General features: G+C 55.9%; 1 protein-coding gene and 1 long non-coding RNA gene across 5 annotated transcripts in view; one reads left to right on the top strand and one right to left on the bottom strand.

The window, feature by feature from the left end:
* The window catches only part of MBP (myelin basic protein), a 115840-nt gene extending 103381 nt beyond the window's left edge, over positions 1–12459 (top strand). For 3 of the 4 annotated variants that reach the window (XM_059895186.1, XM_059895185.1, XM_059895188.1), the window contains 5 exons: positions 1708–1815; positions 3087–3122; positions 3526–3558; positions 6737–6856; positions 12323–12459. In XM_059895186.1, the coding sequence (XP_059751169.1) occupies positions 1708–1815; positions 3087–3122; positions 3526–3558; positions 6737–6856; positions 12323–12367 (342 nt within the window). In that variant the 3' untranslated portion in view covers positions 12368–12459. The remainder of the gene's footprint in view (positions 1–1707; positions 1816–3086; positions 3123–3525; positions 3559–6736; positions 6857–12322) is intronic. The other variant, XM_059895187.1, reaches the window with a different exon arrangement.
* On the bottom strand, positions 10766–13318 carry LOC132348039 (uncharacterized). The gene is made up of 3 exons (XR_009497344.1): positions 12742–13318; positions 11372–11528; positions 10766–11278 (listed from the first exon to the last, which is right to left on the bottom strand). It is a non-coding gene; the product is annotated as an uncharacterized LOC132348039 (long non-coding RNA).
* Positions 13319–18163: the final 4845 nt, after the last annotated feature.

The following is an 18163-nucleotide window of genomic DNA, read 5'->3' as shown; positions in this document are numbered from 1 at the left end:
TCAGGACCCACAGAAGGATGGACTTCGAGCTCGAAGGCTGAGCAGGGCATGAAAAGTCACAGGGAAGCAGGAGGCCTGGAGGATGTCAAAGGACATCGAGGTGGCTGGTCTACTCAGAGCCAAGACGAGGTCTCAGCAAGTGGAGAAAACCTGGCCATGCCGTATGGTGCCAGGTCTCGGGGGCCCCCCGGCTGGAGAAAAGATGTTCAGTTTGTGAAGCAGGCGCAGGGAACGGCTGTGGGGAAGGAGAGGAGGAGAGCATCCTTTGCAAACCCGTCTGGGCTGGAAAGGGAGGGGCCCGAACAGGGCTACCCCAGCCTTGGCCTTAATGTCAATGTGGGGAGAGGACAAATGCAAGGAATATTTTAAAGAAAAACCTACAAGGTTTGTGAACCGAGTCAGTGGGGGAAATAGAGCAGAGAAAGAGGCCAGGGTGACTGCAGGGCTTCAGCCCTGGTGGATGGGGGTAGGAGGACCTGTCAGCTGGGGACAGTCATAGACATTAACAGTAACTAGTACCAGAGATAATGCACCTGTAACTACTACTGGGGACAATGCACCTGTAACTAATACCAAGGACAATGCACCTGTAACTAGTACTGGGGACAATGCACCTGTAACTAGTACCAGAGATAATGCACCTGTAACTAGTACCAGAGATAATGCACCTGTAATTACTACTGGGGACAATGCACCTGTAACTAGTACCGGGGACCACGCACCTGTCCCTAGTACCGAGGAGAATGCACCTATAATTAATACCAGGTACAATGTACCTATAACTAGTGCCAGGGACAATGCACCTATAACTGCTGCTGGGGACAATGCACCTGTAACTAGTACCAAGGACAATGTAGCTGTCCCTAGTACCAAGGAGAATGCACCTATAATTAATACCAGGTACAATGTACCTATAACTAGTGCCGGGGACAATGCACCTGTAACTAGTACCGGGGACCATGCACCTGTAACTAGTACCAAGGACAATGTACCTATAACTAGAACCAGGTGCAATGTATCTATAACTAGTGCCGGGGACGATGCACTTGTTACTCCAGTGACAACCAGTCAGGGGTGCAGGTATCACCAGTGAAACTAAGCCCATTAAATGCATTAAATTCCCGAGAAGCCCAATTTAGACTTTTCGGTGGCAACAGTGTCTTCTGAACGGGAAGGGTCCTTCCAAACCACAAGCACCGAGCCGGTGATGGGGGAGGTGTGCACGAGGCTTGGCGCATTTACCTGACGGGCTTTCAGGAGATTCCGCTGACCCTCCAGACGTTTCCCGACCCCCTCATGCTCACGACCTCCCACACTCCCGTAGCAGGGGCTGTGCACGAGCACCGTCCTCTCTGCCAGGGCTCCGGGCGAGGCCCCCTCCTCCTGGGGCCACCGGCTCGCAGGCTCTGTCGGCGCTTCTGAAGGTGGAGCCGCGTCCGGGGGGCTGGCGGTGCTCCCTCCGGAGCTTGGCCTTCCCGTCGGGAGGGCTCCCGAGGGGGCGTCTGCAGTGGCCAGGAGGTCAGCCGAGGAGGGACCTGTGGGGACAGCACCGCCCAGACCCCACCCGCCGGGCGGCCTCCTGTGACGTCAGCGCTTCCTAGCATGAGGTCTCCAAAAGCGTCCGGATCCACAGACGAGCAGAGGGAGGCAGCCTCCCAGACGGCAGAGGGTCCGGCCTGCCCTGAGACCACGCGCCCTGTCTTTCAGGACGGACACCACGCGGCCAGAGCCACCCACTACGGCTCCCTGCCCCCGAAGGCGCAGCACGGCCGGCCCCAAGACGAAAACCCCGTAGTGCACTTCTTCAAGAACATCGTGAGTGGCAGCCACGGGTGGGGGGGGGGGATTAGAGGGGTGAGGGGCGCCCGGCCCTGCCCCAGTCCACGCGGGCCCGAGTGTGTCCCCAGGTGACTCTGAGCTCTGATCCGCAAGGGGTCTGAGTATATCTCCATGTGACACAGCTGTAATCCATGATGGGGGGGGTCTGAGTATATCCCCAGGTGACGCCTCCCACTTCCTCAGGGTGAGGTTGGCCTCGGGAGCCCAGGGCCAGCACCGGGTCCCAAGGTCTGAGCTGCATCTGCAGCTTAACTTTGTGTTAAAACTTTGTGTTCTACCAAAGAACTCACTCCTTTTGAGACTAAGCTAGTAGGAGATGCTTAGTTCAAGAATACAAGCTTTGCAAAACTCTGGAGACGGTAAGAAGATCAGGGGTGTGGGGGCAGGAGGGATGAATAGACTAGGAGTGCCCGGGATTCGGGGGCAGCGAGTCTCCTCCGAATGATCCCGTGACGGCGGAGACACCTCACACATCTGTCAAAATCCACGGAATGTACAACACGGAGTCCACACACTTTGGTTAATGTATTGACATTGGCTCAGTTGTCACAAGTGGACCACACGAAAGCCTGGGGTGCTGGGCTCAGGGCAGAGGGGTCGTGAGAACTCCCTGCAATTGCTGTGCAATTTTTCTAGAAGCCTAAAACTGCTCTAAAAAATAAAATCTTAAAAACAAAAGCAAAACCACAGGCTCTAATTATAAACTTTCTGTGCAGCAGACATCTAAGATGGTATTTTCATGTTGATTAGGGAGCTTTAGGAGTCGCACACCTGAGGGTGTCCCTTCTGAGGCTCGAATACCAGGGGCCCTTGACTGCCCACCCCAGAAAGGATGGTGGTGACATTCACCGTCTCCATCACCTGCGACAGGGGGTGTGTCACGGGAGCACACGCCAAGAGGAATCGCCTCTGCGGCTGCAGAGCCTTTGGTGTGTTTCCCATCCTCTCAAACACTTTCTGTGTGCTCTGGAAGATCTAGGTAGCACTGGATACTTTCAAATTCTCAAATCGTATATTCCTCTCTCAACTAAAACAGAACGGGGACGCCGGGCAGAGACTGAGTGGGTGGCTTCTTATACCAATAGATACTAGACCCTCCCAGCAAGCAGGAGCTAGCGGGGAACTAGCAACAAGCTCGGTGACAACAGGAGGTGACATGGTGACACCAGGAGGCTCTCATGAGGAGGGTCAGGGCTGCTGTGACGGAGGGACCCCACGCCGCTCACCATTCTCCTGTGTCTTTGCAGGTGACGCCTCGCACACCTCCTCCATCACAAGGAAAGGTAAGACCTGCGAATGTGTTGAGTCATCATCACTTTACAGCCCTTCCCTGAAATCCCCAAACGGATCAAAAAGAGGGCTGGACTCAGAGCTCCCTGACTTCATCCCAAAATGTCTTGCCGCGTGGAGCCCACGTAGGACAGGCTGAGACGTGCGTGACACCCCTTCCCGCCTGCTGCCGCGCAGACAGCGCTCGCCATCCCAGCTCCCTTCCCTCTCAACCCCAATCTGAAATCCTCCCTGGGCAGCTCCCGGGGGCCACGGCCAACCACAGGATAGGGCGCGTGTGCCGAAGTCTGTTTGCCATCTCAGCACTGTGTTGTCCTGACTGTGTTTCCTGTTTGGTGGAGAGAACGTTTTTCCCACACTGATCACCATGTCCCTCTTTTTCTTTTCCTCACACAGGGGCGAGGACTGTCCCTCAGCAGATTTAGCTGGGTAGGTGACAAATGCACGTCCACCCGTTGCCTCTCCTTCCTCACGGCCACTCAGCTGTTCTGTTCTGCTCTGTTTCAGTTGCTCTCTGGGCCCACCTTCCTTCCCATCCCACCCAGCTTGTCCCCCGCTGCTTCCGCCGCAGCCGGTCCTTCCTTCCAGCTGGGTTCACGCTCCTGTTTCCATGACCCAGGGCCCAGGCACCAAAGGGCTCCTAGGAGACTCCCCTGGGCTCCTCCCCAGGGAAGGAGCGACTCCATGTATGAGAAAATTCCTGATTTCCTTCCAAAACGGCAGATGAGGAAAAATGGGTCCCTGCAGTCCGCGTGTGGACCTGTCCAAATAGCCAGCACTCCCTCCCCTGCCAGATGTTGACATTTTGTGGAGAAAAAATGATTCTGCTAACGAGACAAAAAGATGCTAAATTCAGTCATTCAGTTTATAACCTAAGTGATCCAAAAGAATTTGGCTTGGGTTTTGATTTAGTCATAACTAAAGCTTGGATATCAAGCCATCCAGGAAAACCTTTTTAGGAGTTTCTGAGAAGATTTTAAAGAAGATTAAAATCTTCGTTTAACCCATGAAGATTTTAAATGGCTGATTTGTTCACTTCCTAGTAAAATTTGGTGTCTGAGCCAACTTTAAATGCCTATCTGTATTTTAACTAAATCTATCGACCATACTTACTAGCAAATATTAGATAGAGTTCTTACTTTATAAAATTTCCAGAATAAAAAGAGAACCACTAACCTATAGGCCAGGAATTGTGTCTGTTTTGGAGACACAGTATCCTTAGAAACACATCCTCCAATATTCTTGGAGACACAATATATCTCTAGGGCAGAGCATACATATCCTTGATACCCAATTAATAAGCATCATAGAAATGAATGAATGACTTTAGAAAGGAAGGAAGGAAGGAAGGAAGGGAGGGAGGGAGGAAGGAGGGGGGGAGCCACCCTCAGAGAAAAGGCAGGGAAGGCTTCCATAAACTGCCCCAACACGTCATTACGTTGAAGTATGAACTGAGATATTTGCTGGAACATTTTATACAAATACGCGTGAGCGTTTTCCTGATCTAATGAATTTGCCGAAAGGTGACAATAACGTAGGGAATCGACACGGGCCAGCCCTCAGGGACAATTAATGATTGACTTTCTGTGCCAGCAGGAGACAAAGATGATGTTGAAGAATGAGATCCATTTTTGACCCAGAAATCTGATTTTAGTAACCTCTTGAGCTGCCTCCTAACCTTCTAGGTGTGAACCAGGGTGAAGCCATCGGCGAACGTGGAGTGATGGGAGGGGAAAAGACCATGTTTCTTCCAGTCGTTTAAAGGCCACTTCAGCCCGGCAGCTAACAGCACGGCCTTTGCATGCCTCTCACGTCTCTGTTTTTGGTCCCACTAATGTCTGTCAATTTTCTCTTTTTTTCCAAAGTAAAATCCTGCTCCGTATTCCGTGAGCTGGTTTGTCGGTTTCCTAGAGCCACACAACTGTCTTCCCGTTTGGAGTTCCTGAAAGTCCCACCATTTTTCTAAACTATGTTGCATGTTTTTTGGTAAATTCTAGGTTGTCCAAAGATATAAGTGACCAAGAGTTTGAAAGGAGAAAATTTAAGCAGATTATTAATCTGAAAACCAATCCTTGAATTTAATTCTCAGAAGCTCTTTATTTTTGGAGAAAACAACAGAGTAAGAGAATGATTTAGCACTTGCATGGGAAAGCGTGGATCTCTACAACTCTTGTGTCTGTCCTTTGGCTCAGTCCTCTTTAACCATCCCCCGACCCTGGACCACGATGGAGCAAGCGTGTCCATGGAAACCTCTGGGATTCAAGGGCAGTTCTGGGCTCCTCTCATATATGGTCTTGGATCTTCACTGCCCCTGTCCCTTGCACACTTGATAACCCTTGACACCAAACCTTCACATGAAAGTAGCTGAGTGGCCAATGTCTGTTCCCAAACCTGGGCTGAAGAGAAGTAGCTTGGGGGTGCAGGGCAGGGAGTGTGCCTGGACAGATGGCCCTGGTCCAGCTTCAGTCCAGACATGAGAGCGGTGGACTGGAGGAATGTGGAAGCTTCTGGAAGCTTCTGGAGCCTAAAGCAGAGGGAGAGATCCCATGGTTTCCCAAGCTCCTTCCAGCCCTAAGGCACTCTCATGAAACTGGAAAGCGCTGCAGCCTGAGGCAAAGGGTTCTGGCGTCTGGATCAGGAGACGGTTTTATTTTGTGTATAGGATTCTCAGGAGAGGCCAGACAGAGAGCTTCCTACTTCTTGTTGGCGAAACGTGAAGTGAGACCTCAGAGCCTGTCCGTTGCATAAGATCCGTGACGCAGACACGATGTGTGGTTCGCCCCCCGAGGAATGTCGCACCCCTGGCTGGACACCCGTTACCCCCAAAGGCTAACATTCCTTGTGTCTGAGCACCAGAGTTTCCCCCACTCCTTTCTTGTGTTCACAGTGGAAGTTTCCCTTTGAAGCTAAAGCGTATTAGAATGCAGACTGGTCCTAGAGACACACATATCCTTGCCTTTCAGTAATCACTTGTCATTGCTACGTGTCACGAAGACAACTTTCTCCATCTTCCCTGAAGTGAGAGGGGCTCCCGGGGCAGCTGGAGACTGGGCTGGGGGCTGCCGGGGGAAGCCCCCTTCCCATAACAACAGCAAGCTCGAAAGTTCAGAGCCGCAGGCTCCATTCTCAGAGCAGAGCATCCATTATCCCCATTTTATAGAAGAGAAAACCGAAGCTCAGAGAGGTTCCGACACTTGCCCAAGGTCACACAGCCAGGGCGTGGGGTTGCTGAGACCCGTCCAGGTGGCTGGCTCTGGGGTTGTGCCCAGGTGCACGGCCTGGGGGACAGGGCTTCCCAGCCGGGACCCGCCCTCTCCCCTCTACGGTGACCAGCTCCCAGCCCAGAGCCCCGGGAAGGACCCTGGTCCCAGTTCACCATCCACACTCAGGGCACCCAGGCCGCGGCCAGGGGAGCTGGTCCTGGTCGTCCTGGAGAGGCTCCTCCAGGCTGGAGAATTGGGAATTTTGCCTTTGCACGTTAGAAAGGTAGGAGCCCCCAAATTTCACAAAGTCTGAAGGCTGCCGACGCCTCCAGGGAAGCAGACGGGAAGGGTCTGTGCCGCCCAGGCCGGACGGACGGACTGAGAGCGGCCGTCCTCTCTTGCAGGGAGCCGAGGGCCAGAAGCCGGGATTCGGTTACGGGGGCAGAGCTTCCGACTACAAATCGGCTCACAAGGGCCTCAAGGGGCACGACACCCAGGGCACGCTTTCCAGAATCTTCAAGCTGGTAAGGTACCTTCTCAAGGCGGGCGGCGCGGGGCGGGTTCGGGGACAGGGCTGGGACTGCCGGCCTCTGGCCCGTCGCCGCACCGCTTCTCCACAGTCAGCGCCCCACGTGCCATCCCTGCCCGGGCAGGCGCTTCTCCAGGGCCCGCCTGGACAGGTGCGGCGCTGGGCGCCAGGCCGGGGCCCCTCGGGGAGCTTGCGGAAGACGGGGTCGCCGTGGTTACAGCCGGGCCCGGGAGGCACGGGGCCTGGAGGGTCAGGCGGCGTCCTGGCCAGACAGCAGCACCTCCGTCCCTGAGGGAGCTGGCAGCAGCCAAGGGGACACGAGGGGACGACGGCTGGATGGGCGAGAGGCCCCGGGGACCACGGACACCCGTCCCAGCGGTTAACACGGACCCAGGTCCCCGTCCGTCAGTGAGTGACCTGGGCCCCCGGGCTCCCTGAGGCTCGGCTTGTCCTCCGGACGACGGGGTGATGGACACGTGGCCGGAGCCGCTGTGACGGTGGGGCGGGTACAACGCCCTCTGCCCGGCCCCCCCGCTGGTGACAAGACGGCCTCGCTCGGAGCGCCCGACATCTCAGGAGGGGCTCTGACAGGGGACGGGTGCCATCACCCCGGGCCGGAGCCGCACGGAAGAGGGAAGGGAAGGTTCTGGACTCGGAGGGGGGCCGGCAGTGGCCCTTCCCCCCAGGCCTCTCAGAGCCTCCCCCTCGGAGACGCGAGGCCGCAGCTCCCTCCCGGGGGAGGTCGGGGCGCCCACGTGCAGGGCTGCCTTCTGACCGAGCCCAAGCTCACCCGTGAGGAAGCCGGGCAGCCCGGAGCCGGAAGGGCCTCGAGAGAGGGGCTGAGGGCAGCGGGCTCCGCGGGGTCCCCTCCTCGGGCCGCCGTTCGGAGCGACCCGCTTCTGCCCCTCCCAGGCCATGACTAAGCCCGAGGCGACTTCCAGGTGGCAGGAGGGGCGCGTGTGGCCCCCGATCGCTCGCTCTCTGCCGGTCGCAGAAGCGTCCCGGGCCCGCTGACGGCTCCTCGCAGGAAGGTCACAGACCCCGGGGCACGGGGCGCATCCTCGGAAACGTGCCGCCACCGCCTGAGGCTTGGGGCCCCGAGAGCCGCGGGAAGGGGCTTCGCGGCGGTGGCGGAGGTCTCGGGACTGACACAGTGACGGGCTTGCTCCGGGGGGGCGCCGGGGGCCCTCGGGCGGCAGCCCTGTGGTCCCGCGGGTTCTGCCCCCGGCTTTGCTGAGCGCCCGCTCCGTGCGGTGTCACGTGCGGGCGAAGCCTTACGCGCAGGCCGCCGCCTCGTGAAGGAGCCGTGTCGTCCTGACGGGCGGGCGACAGAAAACGCACGGTGCCTGCTGGGGGGGAGGCGGGATGGGCTGAGCGCGAACGTGCCCCTCTGTGTCCTCCAGGCCACCGGGATTCCAGGCGGGGCGCCAGACACGGCCCGGCGGAGCGGGTGGCGGGCGCAGGGACGCGAAGGGGCGGAGGGGCTGGCCTGGCGCGGGGACAGGGCTCCCGGCAGACCGCTGACGGAGCACGGGGAGGCCTGGCCGGGTCCCGGAGGAGGGAGGCGGCCGCGGCCGCGGCACCGAGTAAATGGTCGGAGGGGTAAGGGGTTCCCCCCACAGAGGGTCCTGGGACCCTCCTGAGCGCTCTTACCTTGGCCCTGAATGGGGAGGTCCCCGGGATCTAGTGACATGGTGTGACTCGTGTTCTAATGTTGAAAGACCATCTGGCAGAAACTAGCAAAAACGGGACCGGATTTTGCACTTCCTGGACCGGAGAGCAAGGAAGACCGTGTGCATTTCCGCGGCTGCCCATCCAGGGCTTTGACGGCTGAGCCCAGGTTCCAGCCACGTGTCAGCTTTTCAGGCTTAGAGCTGGAAGGGGTTCGGGAGTTGGGATGACCCCGTGGAGCCACGGCGAGCCTACCGTGCCGCTGGGGCCGTGTCCACACAGATTTGAAGCTCCAGGAGGGCACCTGCCATCCCTGGCACAGAACCGTGTTCACAGGGCAGCTGGGCAGGGACAAACATCACCGTGTTCGGGTCCCGTGTTTTCTCGTCAGAGTAACAGCCCAGCCGCCACTTCCGCTGACTCTTCATCCAAACAGGCCATCACTTCCCTGCCGACATCCAACTACGACCAAAGCCCTGACCGCTAAGAGGGTCCAGTCAACTCCTCTTCCAGCTGGAAGAAACGTCATACGGAAGACGGACGCCAGTGAGGAAAAGGCAGAGCCCATCTGTTATGACAGGCGCGGCGTTGTAAGCACATGACACCCACGATGCGCTCAGCACCGCCGGATGCTCGCTGCGGGTAAAGGAAAGCCGTGATCCGGCCGCAGGAGGGGAGCCAGATGCTCGGTCCCCGGACTTGGACCGTCCTGCGTCCTCGAGCATCATGGTGTCAGCATCGCAGGCAAACGCAGCCCGATTCTCATCCCGTGTGGCGGCTTCCTCCCTGCGTGTCCTCAGTCCGGCAGCCACCTGGGGGAGGCGGGAGTTTCCTCGGACTCCTGTCCCAGGTGTTCGTGGGCTCGGATGAGAATGGGAGCATCTCCTGGGGAACACCTGCTGGGGTCACAGCAGGTCACAATGTGATTTAACATGAGAAGGTCCCGCGGTACGTGGCGTGGTCGTGTCACCAGGAGATCTGACAGCCCCGTGTGCCCCGTCTCAAGGGCTCAGTCACCACCAGCAAAGCACAACGGCTCCTCAACCTGAATCACCTCTGACCTCTGACCTGCAGAAGTGGGCTTCCAACTTGGTTCATTAAAACGTCGAGATTCTACAATTTATGGTGGAAAGATTTGGTCAGGAACCCAAAGACTCATTGATTGGTCACCTAATCTTTAAAGATTCAATATCGAGTCCCATGTGTGGTGTATCTGGCGGTCGGGATATACACACGGCACAGATGGACCCCATGACCCAGATTCTGGAAGATGCTGGACACTTGTGGGTGATGTGAAGCAGGACTCAGCTTTGAGGAGCCTTAGTCTCCTCAAGAAAAACCTTAAATACGTGACGTGAGTGGTGAGTAAACCATGGCTAAGTTGGTTAATGTCAGATAAAATGCAGGGACTTCCCTGGTGGCGCAGTGGTTAAGAATCCGCCTGCCAATGCAGGGGACACGGATTCGATTCCCGGTCCGGGAAGATCCCATATGCCATGGAGCAACTAAGCCCGTGCGCCACAACTACTAAGCCTGTGTTCTAGAGCCCACGAGCCACAACTACTGAAGCCCTCGCGCCTAGAGCCCGTGCTCCGCAACAAGAGAAGCCACCGCAGCGAGAAGCCCGCGCACCACAACGAAGAGTAGCCCCCGCTCACCGCAACTAGAGAAAGCCCACGGAGCAATGAAGACCCAACGCAGCCAAAAAACACAAACACAAAAACAAACAAACAAACAAAAAAAACATAGGCAGGACCCACTCTTCAAAATGTCAATTCTGAGGCAAATCTGATAAGGAAATAAATTCTACCTCAAACGTCCAAGCAACAGAGACCATCACGATATACGTGTCTCGATTCTGAAACGTAGCAGCGAGATGGCAAGGATGCAGACCTCGGAGGAGCTCTGGGTCTAAACCCGGAACTGCAGGATTTCCACCAGTGACCCAAGCCTGGCCGGGAGGTTGCCTGCAATGCCCAGACCATGTCTGGGTCCCCCCAGTCTTCTGAACAAGAATGTCCCAGGGCTGAACCCAGACGTCTGCAGTTAGGACGATTTCCCTCCTCATCAGGGGTTCTAACGCCTTTGGCTGGCTGACTTTGGGGAAATCATGCAACCTCTCTGAGCTTCGGCTCCTTCGACCAGGCAAGGGGGATGCTAACGCCGCCTTCCTCCAGGCTGGCTTGCTTGTTCACAAGAGGAAGCAGATGTCACGGATTTAGCTCGCGGGAGACGCTCAATAAATTGTAGGCACAATGATAGAAAATAAAACCCCCAAATTTGCCATTTTTCATTTCACAAGGAGCCCTGAGGACATTCAGTGGCGTCTCCCGTGAACTGTCTGGCCCAGGGTGTGGGGAACTGAATCCGTCTCAGCACAGGTGTACTTTGTCAGATGGGGCCGTGGTTCTGCTCCTGCGCAGGAATAATTCACACTTTCGAGGGAGCCCTAACAGGTTAATCTGTGGGAAATTCAGGGCAAGGTGGGCCAGGGCAGACTGGATCAGGGCTTCTCTGGCAGCGGCTCTGAGGACCGAGCACGCAAAGCTGAGCCGGGCTCACACGGGACCGCACCCGAGTCCCTGCTGAGGAGGGTGGCCCTGAGGCAGAGGTGACAAAGCCCCTTCCCTGGGAGGGAGCGTCTCTGGGTGATTCCTCATACCTTCAGAGGCTAGAATTCCACAAACCTTCTCGCTTGTGAAAATAAAATTCCTCCGGTGAGTTGTTCAGCAACATAGGGATGTTTCTGGAAAAAGCAAAACCCCAAGAAATCAGAACTACCATCTCTCTGGCTGACTGCGTTAATTATAAGGATCTGGGGCCCTCGTGCTTCCGTCACCTTATTTCTGGTAACGTGAGGGACGGAGGCGTGGACGAGGTCAGGTCAATCGGTGCCCGTCTGTCATCTGGTCAACAGGGTATTTCATGTCCATCTTGCTCTCTGGGGGCTCACAGTCTCAAGGGAATCTTTGAGAGATCAATTTTTCATCCATAACCTAAGAGAAAAGGGAAATCCAAAGAGACTAAAATTTGAATGAAAATTCAAAGGCGAAAAAAAAAAAAAAGCGCCCTTTTCCGAGTTAATCTAAGTGACATCTGGGGTGACAAGTGCCACCTTCTCAGAGCCGATGCCCGGCCACGCTCCCTGGACGCAGTTGTCCCCGCCCAGCCGTCTCCACCTCCACGACTGCCAACTCTTGTTTTTTTGTTTTTTATTGCAAATTGTATTTGTCCAGAAAACATGTCAATTCACATGTTTTAAGACCCTGAGGTCGGAGTTAGTGGCCGGCCCCTCCGGGAGGCTGGGTTTCTTGGTGACGCAGAAGAGGGCTCATGGGAGGGGACTGTCCCTGGGGAGACCAGCTGAGCAGCGGCCCCTCCCTGGCGGCTCAAGCAAGCGTGCGCCCGTCACGGCAGCACCTCAGCTCCCACAGAGGGGCTTGTCCCTGTCGCCGTTCACGGGCCGCTGCCCCCGGTCCCCGGGATCGCAGCCGAGGAAACGAGCTCCTTCGGAAGCTGGGACTATATCAGCTGAGATTTTCACGCCCAGAAAATGCAACGTTCTCAGACGAGACCCCAACTCTCTGCGTCCTATTTGCCCTGTGGCACTCGGAGGTCCGACGGGCTAAAGGATGCTGGAGGCATGGGGTCAAAGACTTGCCCCGTGCGACATCATCTCCAGAAACAGACCCAGAGGAAAGAGGCCCCGTGGCTGGCGACCCGGTGACCGCAAGGAAGCGGGGCGGCCGGGCGGCGCCGGCCCTCCTAACCCTCTGTTTCCTTTTCTCAGGGAGGACGAGACGGCCGTTCGGGGTCCCCAATGGCGAGACGCTGAAGCCCTGCCCCGTGTCCCGGAATCCCGTCCGTCCCCAGCTTCTTAACACAACTGCCTGGAAGTTAACCGCGAGCCGCAGATCCCGAGCGTAGCCACTGCCCCCTAACCCTGGCGACAGCGCACAGCAGGCCCCGCGCGCGGCCCGCCGGCTTCTGGCCGGCCGCCCCGCTGTCCCCTCGCCCTTGGAGATCAGTGACGTCCCCCGAGCGCCGGGGCCGGCGACCCTACCCCGTCGCCGCCCCCCGTCCCGCGATGGCCCGGGGCGCGGCCCTGGGGACCACCGCGCGGGGCGCGCAGACCGTGCGGCTCCGAGCTTCCTTTGGTTTCTTTCCCGGCCTCCGCTGCTCGCCCCCCGAAGCCCTTCCCCTTCTAACCGATCGGCTGGGCGCGGAGCGGCTTGGCGGCGGGCGCTTTGGTACGTGACAGGTGGGCGGGCAGCGGGGACTGTCCCGCGTGGTGGCCGCGGCTCACACACCCGGATGAGCCGGATCGGCGCGGGCGGAGAGGGCGCGCGGGGGCAGAGTCGGGCCGGGCTCTTCTGGGAAACCGGGCGGCGACGGCACACGCTCGGCGGGCAGCAGAGCGGCCTCGCCACGACCTGTTTCCACCCGAGCCCGGCGGCCGGCCGGGAGGTGGCGCAGCTCGGAGCGGTGGCAGGAGTTTCCGGGGAGCCTCGCGGTGGCAGGCTGGTCACCGTGAGCGCGAAGGTGACAGGTGGCTTAGCTCAGCACGGCGGTGCACACGGCAAACACTAACCCCCCCACCCCACCCCCGGCGGAAACGTAACCGTCCCGCCCGCTTCCTCCCGGAAACCCACTGACGACGAGTACGCTGGCCTTTCCGGAATCGCCGGCCGAGCACGTGGGGATGGGCAGAGGTCCTCCAATCCCGCTCTTTCCTAACGCGAGCTGACATCTCCTGCGCTCCCCCCGCCCCCCGTAACCTACTGATTCCCGCCTTTTGAGTTGAGCATCTCTCCCACAAGCCCTCCAAGGAGCCCCGCACACTGGCGTCAGCCCCCCTAGGACGGAGATGAGGACTAGTCAGCGTAACGCCCAAACGCGATTCTTTAATCCGCTTCTAATTCTGAATGTTTCGTGTGGGTTTAATATAATGTCTATTAATATATAGCCTCAATGATGAGAGGATAAGAAAAAAAAAAAAGAAAGAAAATTTCCGAAACAAAACCTCCAAACTGCTCGACACACACACACACACACACACACACACACACACACACACACTGCATCTTTGAGCTGTTGACTGAGTGACCTCCATTCGTGGCTACACCCAACAGCAAGAGCTGTGACCCCGGGTCTCGTGGAAAGTAAGCACTGTTCTTGAACATTGAAATAAAATAATACACTTTCAATGATACTTGCATGGCCGTCTTCTTTGGCTTTTATTCTGGTCTGTGGAATGCGAGCCCACGTAGAGCAAAACTCAGAGCTGATGGGAGTAGGCGTCTTACTGTCACAGGACAGAGCTGCCTCTCGGCACCTGTTTGAGGAGGTGAGTTACCATCAGATGGTTTGTGTATCAATAAGAGAAAGTGGAGTAGAGGCCGCTGTTAGGGCACTGAGTCTCTGACTCACAAGGAAAATAATTTTTAATTTACCTTTAAACAATCCTTTAGAGTATATTTACATTTCACTATCTTACCAGCATACCAGTCCCCGTTAACTTGAACTGAAGAATCTTTGAAAAATGACTTTTTGCCACGCAGAGACGATGACAAAGATTAAGTGATACTGGAAATTTTATGTATAGTTGCTTTTGGTTACAAGAATCATCTTTCAAAAAGGTAAATGGAAATCTTTTGTTTTGCTTTTAACAAACCACTGGTTCCCTTCCGTCTCAGGAGCAGCCCTGAGAAACTCACAAATCCCAGCAAGGGAAGCGCCCTCCCCGTCGATTGTGGGGTGACACCGGCCATCCTCGGGGAGCACCCAGGCTCAAGCGTGCCACGCACTTCCAATCCGACAATAAAAGCCCCCCCCCCCCGCCCGGTAGCCTGAGGCCCCATCCACGGGGTAGATAGACTCCAAGCCATGCCAACCCCCAAACCCCTTCAGACCGAGGAATTTGGAAAAGCATGCAAAGACATCACATCTTTTCAATTCTGCTCTTCCAGTTGGCAAGTCTATTTTAGTGTTACATATATAGAAAATGCATTAAATGGTAAACCAAGGGGTGTCCTAGAATAACACAGCGTTTACCATGATAATGTGATACTAAAATAAAACGACGCAAAATAGGAAATGAACCACGGAAGGGGTGTTCTCACTGAGCATTTATCCAAACCGGTCTGCATTACCCCCCCCTCAAGTTGAAGGAAATTAGTTTACCAGGCGGAGCTCCAAGAGAAGGGGGTGCTGGAACCCCAGCCGGGACACTCTTCCTCATCTCACTGTGCTCACCCCGAGGACCATCGCTCGCAGGGTCTAGAGGTATCGGGAGGGTCTACTGAACCAAGAAAGGCTCTTCCCACCAGGACAGGAAACCACAGTGATCACGCTTTCCAAGATATCGTATCAATCTGCACAGCCGCCTCCATGCCACTCAGTCCAGACCGAGAACCGTATGTGGCCTGCTGTCCATCCGGGCGGAGGATGGTCCGAGGAGCTGGTCCAGGGTGCCCAGCCCGGCGGGAACAACCTCTGGAGGGAGGGTCGAGGTCGGGAGCAGGTCAGAGGTTAGCGGAGAGGATATCGGCTCAATCCATGGGGCTGGCTTTATAACTCGTGTGCAGGCTGTAAATTGGAATTGGGATTTTGGGAGGAAAGAGAACTGGGGCCTGAGGAAAACACTGAAATAGGGAAAGAAAAGCCTTCTTGTAGCAACTGAAAACGAGAGAGCCAAGCCTTTAATTAAGTCTATTAGGGCTGTCGTAACACTATACCACCGGCTGGGGGGCTGAAACAATAGATATTTTCTTTGCTCGGGGTTCTGGAGGCTGGAAGCCCACGGCCAAGGTGCTGGCAGGGGGATTCTGGGGAGGCCGCTCTCCTTGGGCCACCCTCCAGATGCCGCCTGCCTGCTGGGTCCCCGCGGCCTCTCCTCTGGGCACGTGACACACTGTGCTGGTGTCTCTCCTTACGAGGGCACCAGTCCTCACCCTCATGACCGCCCTTAAACCCCAATTAGCTCCTAGGAGTCCTGTCGCGTTGGGAGTGAAGGCTCCAACAGATGGATTTGTGTAGGAAGGGACACCAGTCAATCCACAGCAGGTGTGTGTTTCTCGTGCAGCGACAAATATGTCCTAGACCCCCACGTGGCAAGAGTTTTAATTAAACCACAGGACTCTGCAGTGAGTATGCTTCCTTCTTTCCCCCAAAACGTAACACGAAGTGAAGCATCTCAGTGCATTTTCTGTGGCGATTTTTCTCTTGTAAATAGCAAATAGTCAGGGAATCCTAAGCAAAGCGGCGTAAGGAGGAGGTGAGCAATCACAGCCCGGTGAAGCCGAGGGACGGGTAACCACTGCGGGGTGTTCACTCCAGTGCACGACCCTGGAGCAACGTCCTTTGACGGCATTTGCCCTGGAAGCAGAATCAACCACCTAACTTTCGAGAAACATGCTGATTTCAGTCGGGCTCTTGCTTGCCTCCCAGACAATCTTGACTTTGTCCCCAGGGGGAAGGGTGACAGGTCCTCCTCTCACAGCCTCTTCTCAGCTCGACTTCCCCCCCCCCCCACCGTGAAAGAACCACCGGAAGGCACGGCAGGGCGGGGCCAGGGCGGGGGCGGCTGCTGAACCGGCTCCCAGACGCCAGGGTAACGGGAGCCACGGGGACATGGGGAGGGGCGTCCCGGGTGAAGAGGGTGGAGGTGCCGGCACGACCCTGCGCCGGGTCTGCTGCGTAAAGATCTTATCCTTCCCACGTTCGGCAGCACTGGAAAGGGGTCTTTGGCGAAGAGTATATGAAGGTTTCTTTGTGCCACTCTCGCAACTTTTCTGTAAATCTGAAACTGCTTCGAAGAGTTTACACAAGAAGGATAAAGATTTCGGACTACTAAACCTGAGAAAGAGAATTCAGAGAGAACCTAGAAAACTGCGTGGTGACGAGGGGGCAGAGGGCCAGCTGCTGTCCGCCTCTGGCCGAGATAACATCAAGATGAGCTACTTCGCGTGAACCCGTAAGAACTTCTTCCCCTGAAGCCAGTTAGCAGGGTGACCTGCAATTTCTCTGTTCTGATACTGAACTAGTGGCACAGAACCATCTCTTCTGGTCGGTCAAGAATTTAAAAATCAGGGAAGCCCCTGCTTACTGGCAGAAAGGAGACGGTGGGGCCGTGTGCTGCCCCGTTTTCTACTTCTTCCTTAGAGAGCAGAGGGGTTTAGCACTTTAAAGGCGCTGTGTGACAGTAACGCATCCTCAGTGACAGGGACAACACTGTGGATGATGCAGAATAAATTAATCATTGACACGTGTAAGAAAAATTTTCCATTCATAGAGTACGCTGAGCCGGGAACACACTGCCAACTGCGAAACGTGGGAAGTTCTCCCCACCTGCCGGCTTAGAAGAAGACCCGCCAGCTTCCCGGGCGCCGGCAGGAGACCGAGGCTCCCGGGCCAGAGAGCAGGGGTTGGCAACTCACAGCAGGAGGAGGCACCAGAGTTCCGGCGTCTGTGTGGACACCCCAGGCCCCGACCTCCACACGCAGCCCAAAGCGGGCCAGGTGATGCCTGCACGCAGGGTGTCGTGTCCTGGGAGAGGAAGCAGGGCTTTGGGAACCCGAGTCTCCAATAAACACACAGCAAGCCGGCCTGACCTTTGCCTCGGTGAGACATACCTTGATTACACGGGTCAGTAAGAAAAGCATCGTTTGGCTCTGGAGGAAGACGTCCTCTCTCCCGAGGTCGTATTCTCTTCAAACTGCCTTGAAGAGATCGTGGGGCAGAAGTGGCCAGTGCTTTACCCCTAAGACTTGCAGAAATGAGACAGACCCCTGGAGAACTACCTCCCGATACACCACAGCACACTGGCTAAGAATAGGTCCTCGAGCTGGGACGGAAGACATCTAATCAACTAATTTTACAGACCAGAGAAGTGAACCGAGCTGCCCAAAGACAGGCGGCCCGTCAGCGCCCTGGCTGATCTGACCTGAGGCCCCAAGGCCTGACTCCCCAGCTCTGCCCAAGCCCAAGACGCACCGTAAACTCATGCCCTTGACTGTGTTTAAATATCAGCAGCAATCTTACACCACCAAAAAGCCACGCATTCTGGAAAAACTCGGCTGGGCCATTTTAAATAGTTGCAATCCACAGCAGAGGAAACAAATGGGCCACAATCTGATCATTTCTGAAAGAACAGCCTCCTTCCCCCCACCTGCCGTATTCTAAATATTAATAGAGCAATATTCTTCCTACAAACAAGCAATAAGAACTGCAAACTTCTTACCATTCTCTGAGCAAAGCCCAGGAAAAAATAAAAATCACCTTAGCTATTTCATATTTAGATAAATCTGAGTGAGGATCTTTTAATGTTAAAAATGTGCATCTTCATGAGTTATCAATATTCTTCTGCAAAGAGGAAACTCCGTGGGAAGAACAAAAACCCACCTCCTTTTCCGAGTTCCGCCCCTGTACTAATGCACGCACCTCTTACGCATAAATACTGGTGTTCTTGTAAAACTCAAGCTCACAAACGGCAATGGGCAGGAATTACAGAATACTGTTCTGGAGAAACACTCGCTAGTTCAATGCTGACACTGGATGAGATGGAAACTTGACGGAAGGATGGGAACTACTCACTTGAGGACCGATTCTCCTCGTTCTGTCAGTAGCGTGC

Source organism: Balaenoptera ricei, chromosome 14 (genome assembly GCF_028023285.1).
Source record: "Balaenoptera ricei isolate mBalRic1 chromosome 14, mBalRic1.hap2, whole genome shotgun sequence".
NCBI lineage: Eukaryota > Metazoa > Chordata > Mammalia > Artiodactyla > Balaenopteridae > Balaenoptera > Balaenoptera ricei.
The sequence above is the reverse complement of the archived record's forward strand: the minus strand, read 5'-3'. Positions and strand labels throughout refer to the sequence as shown.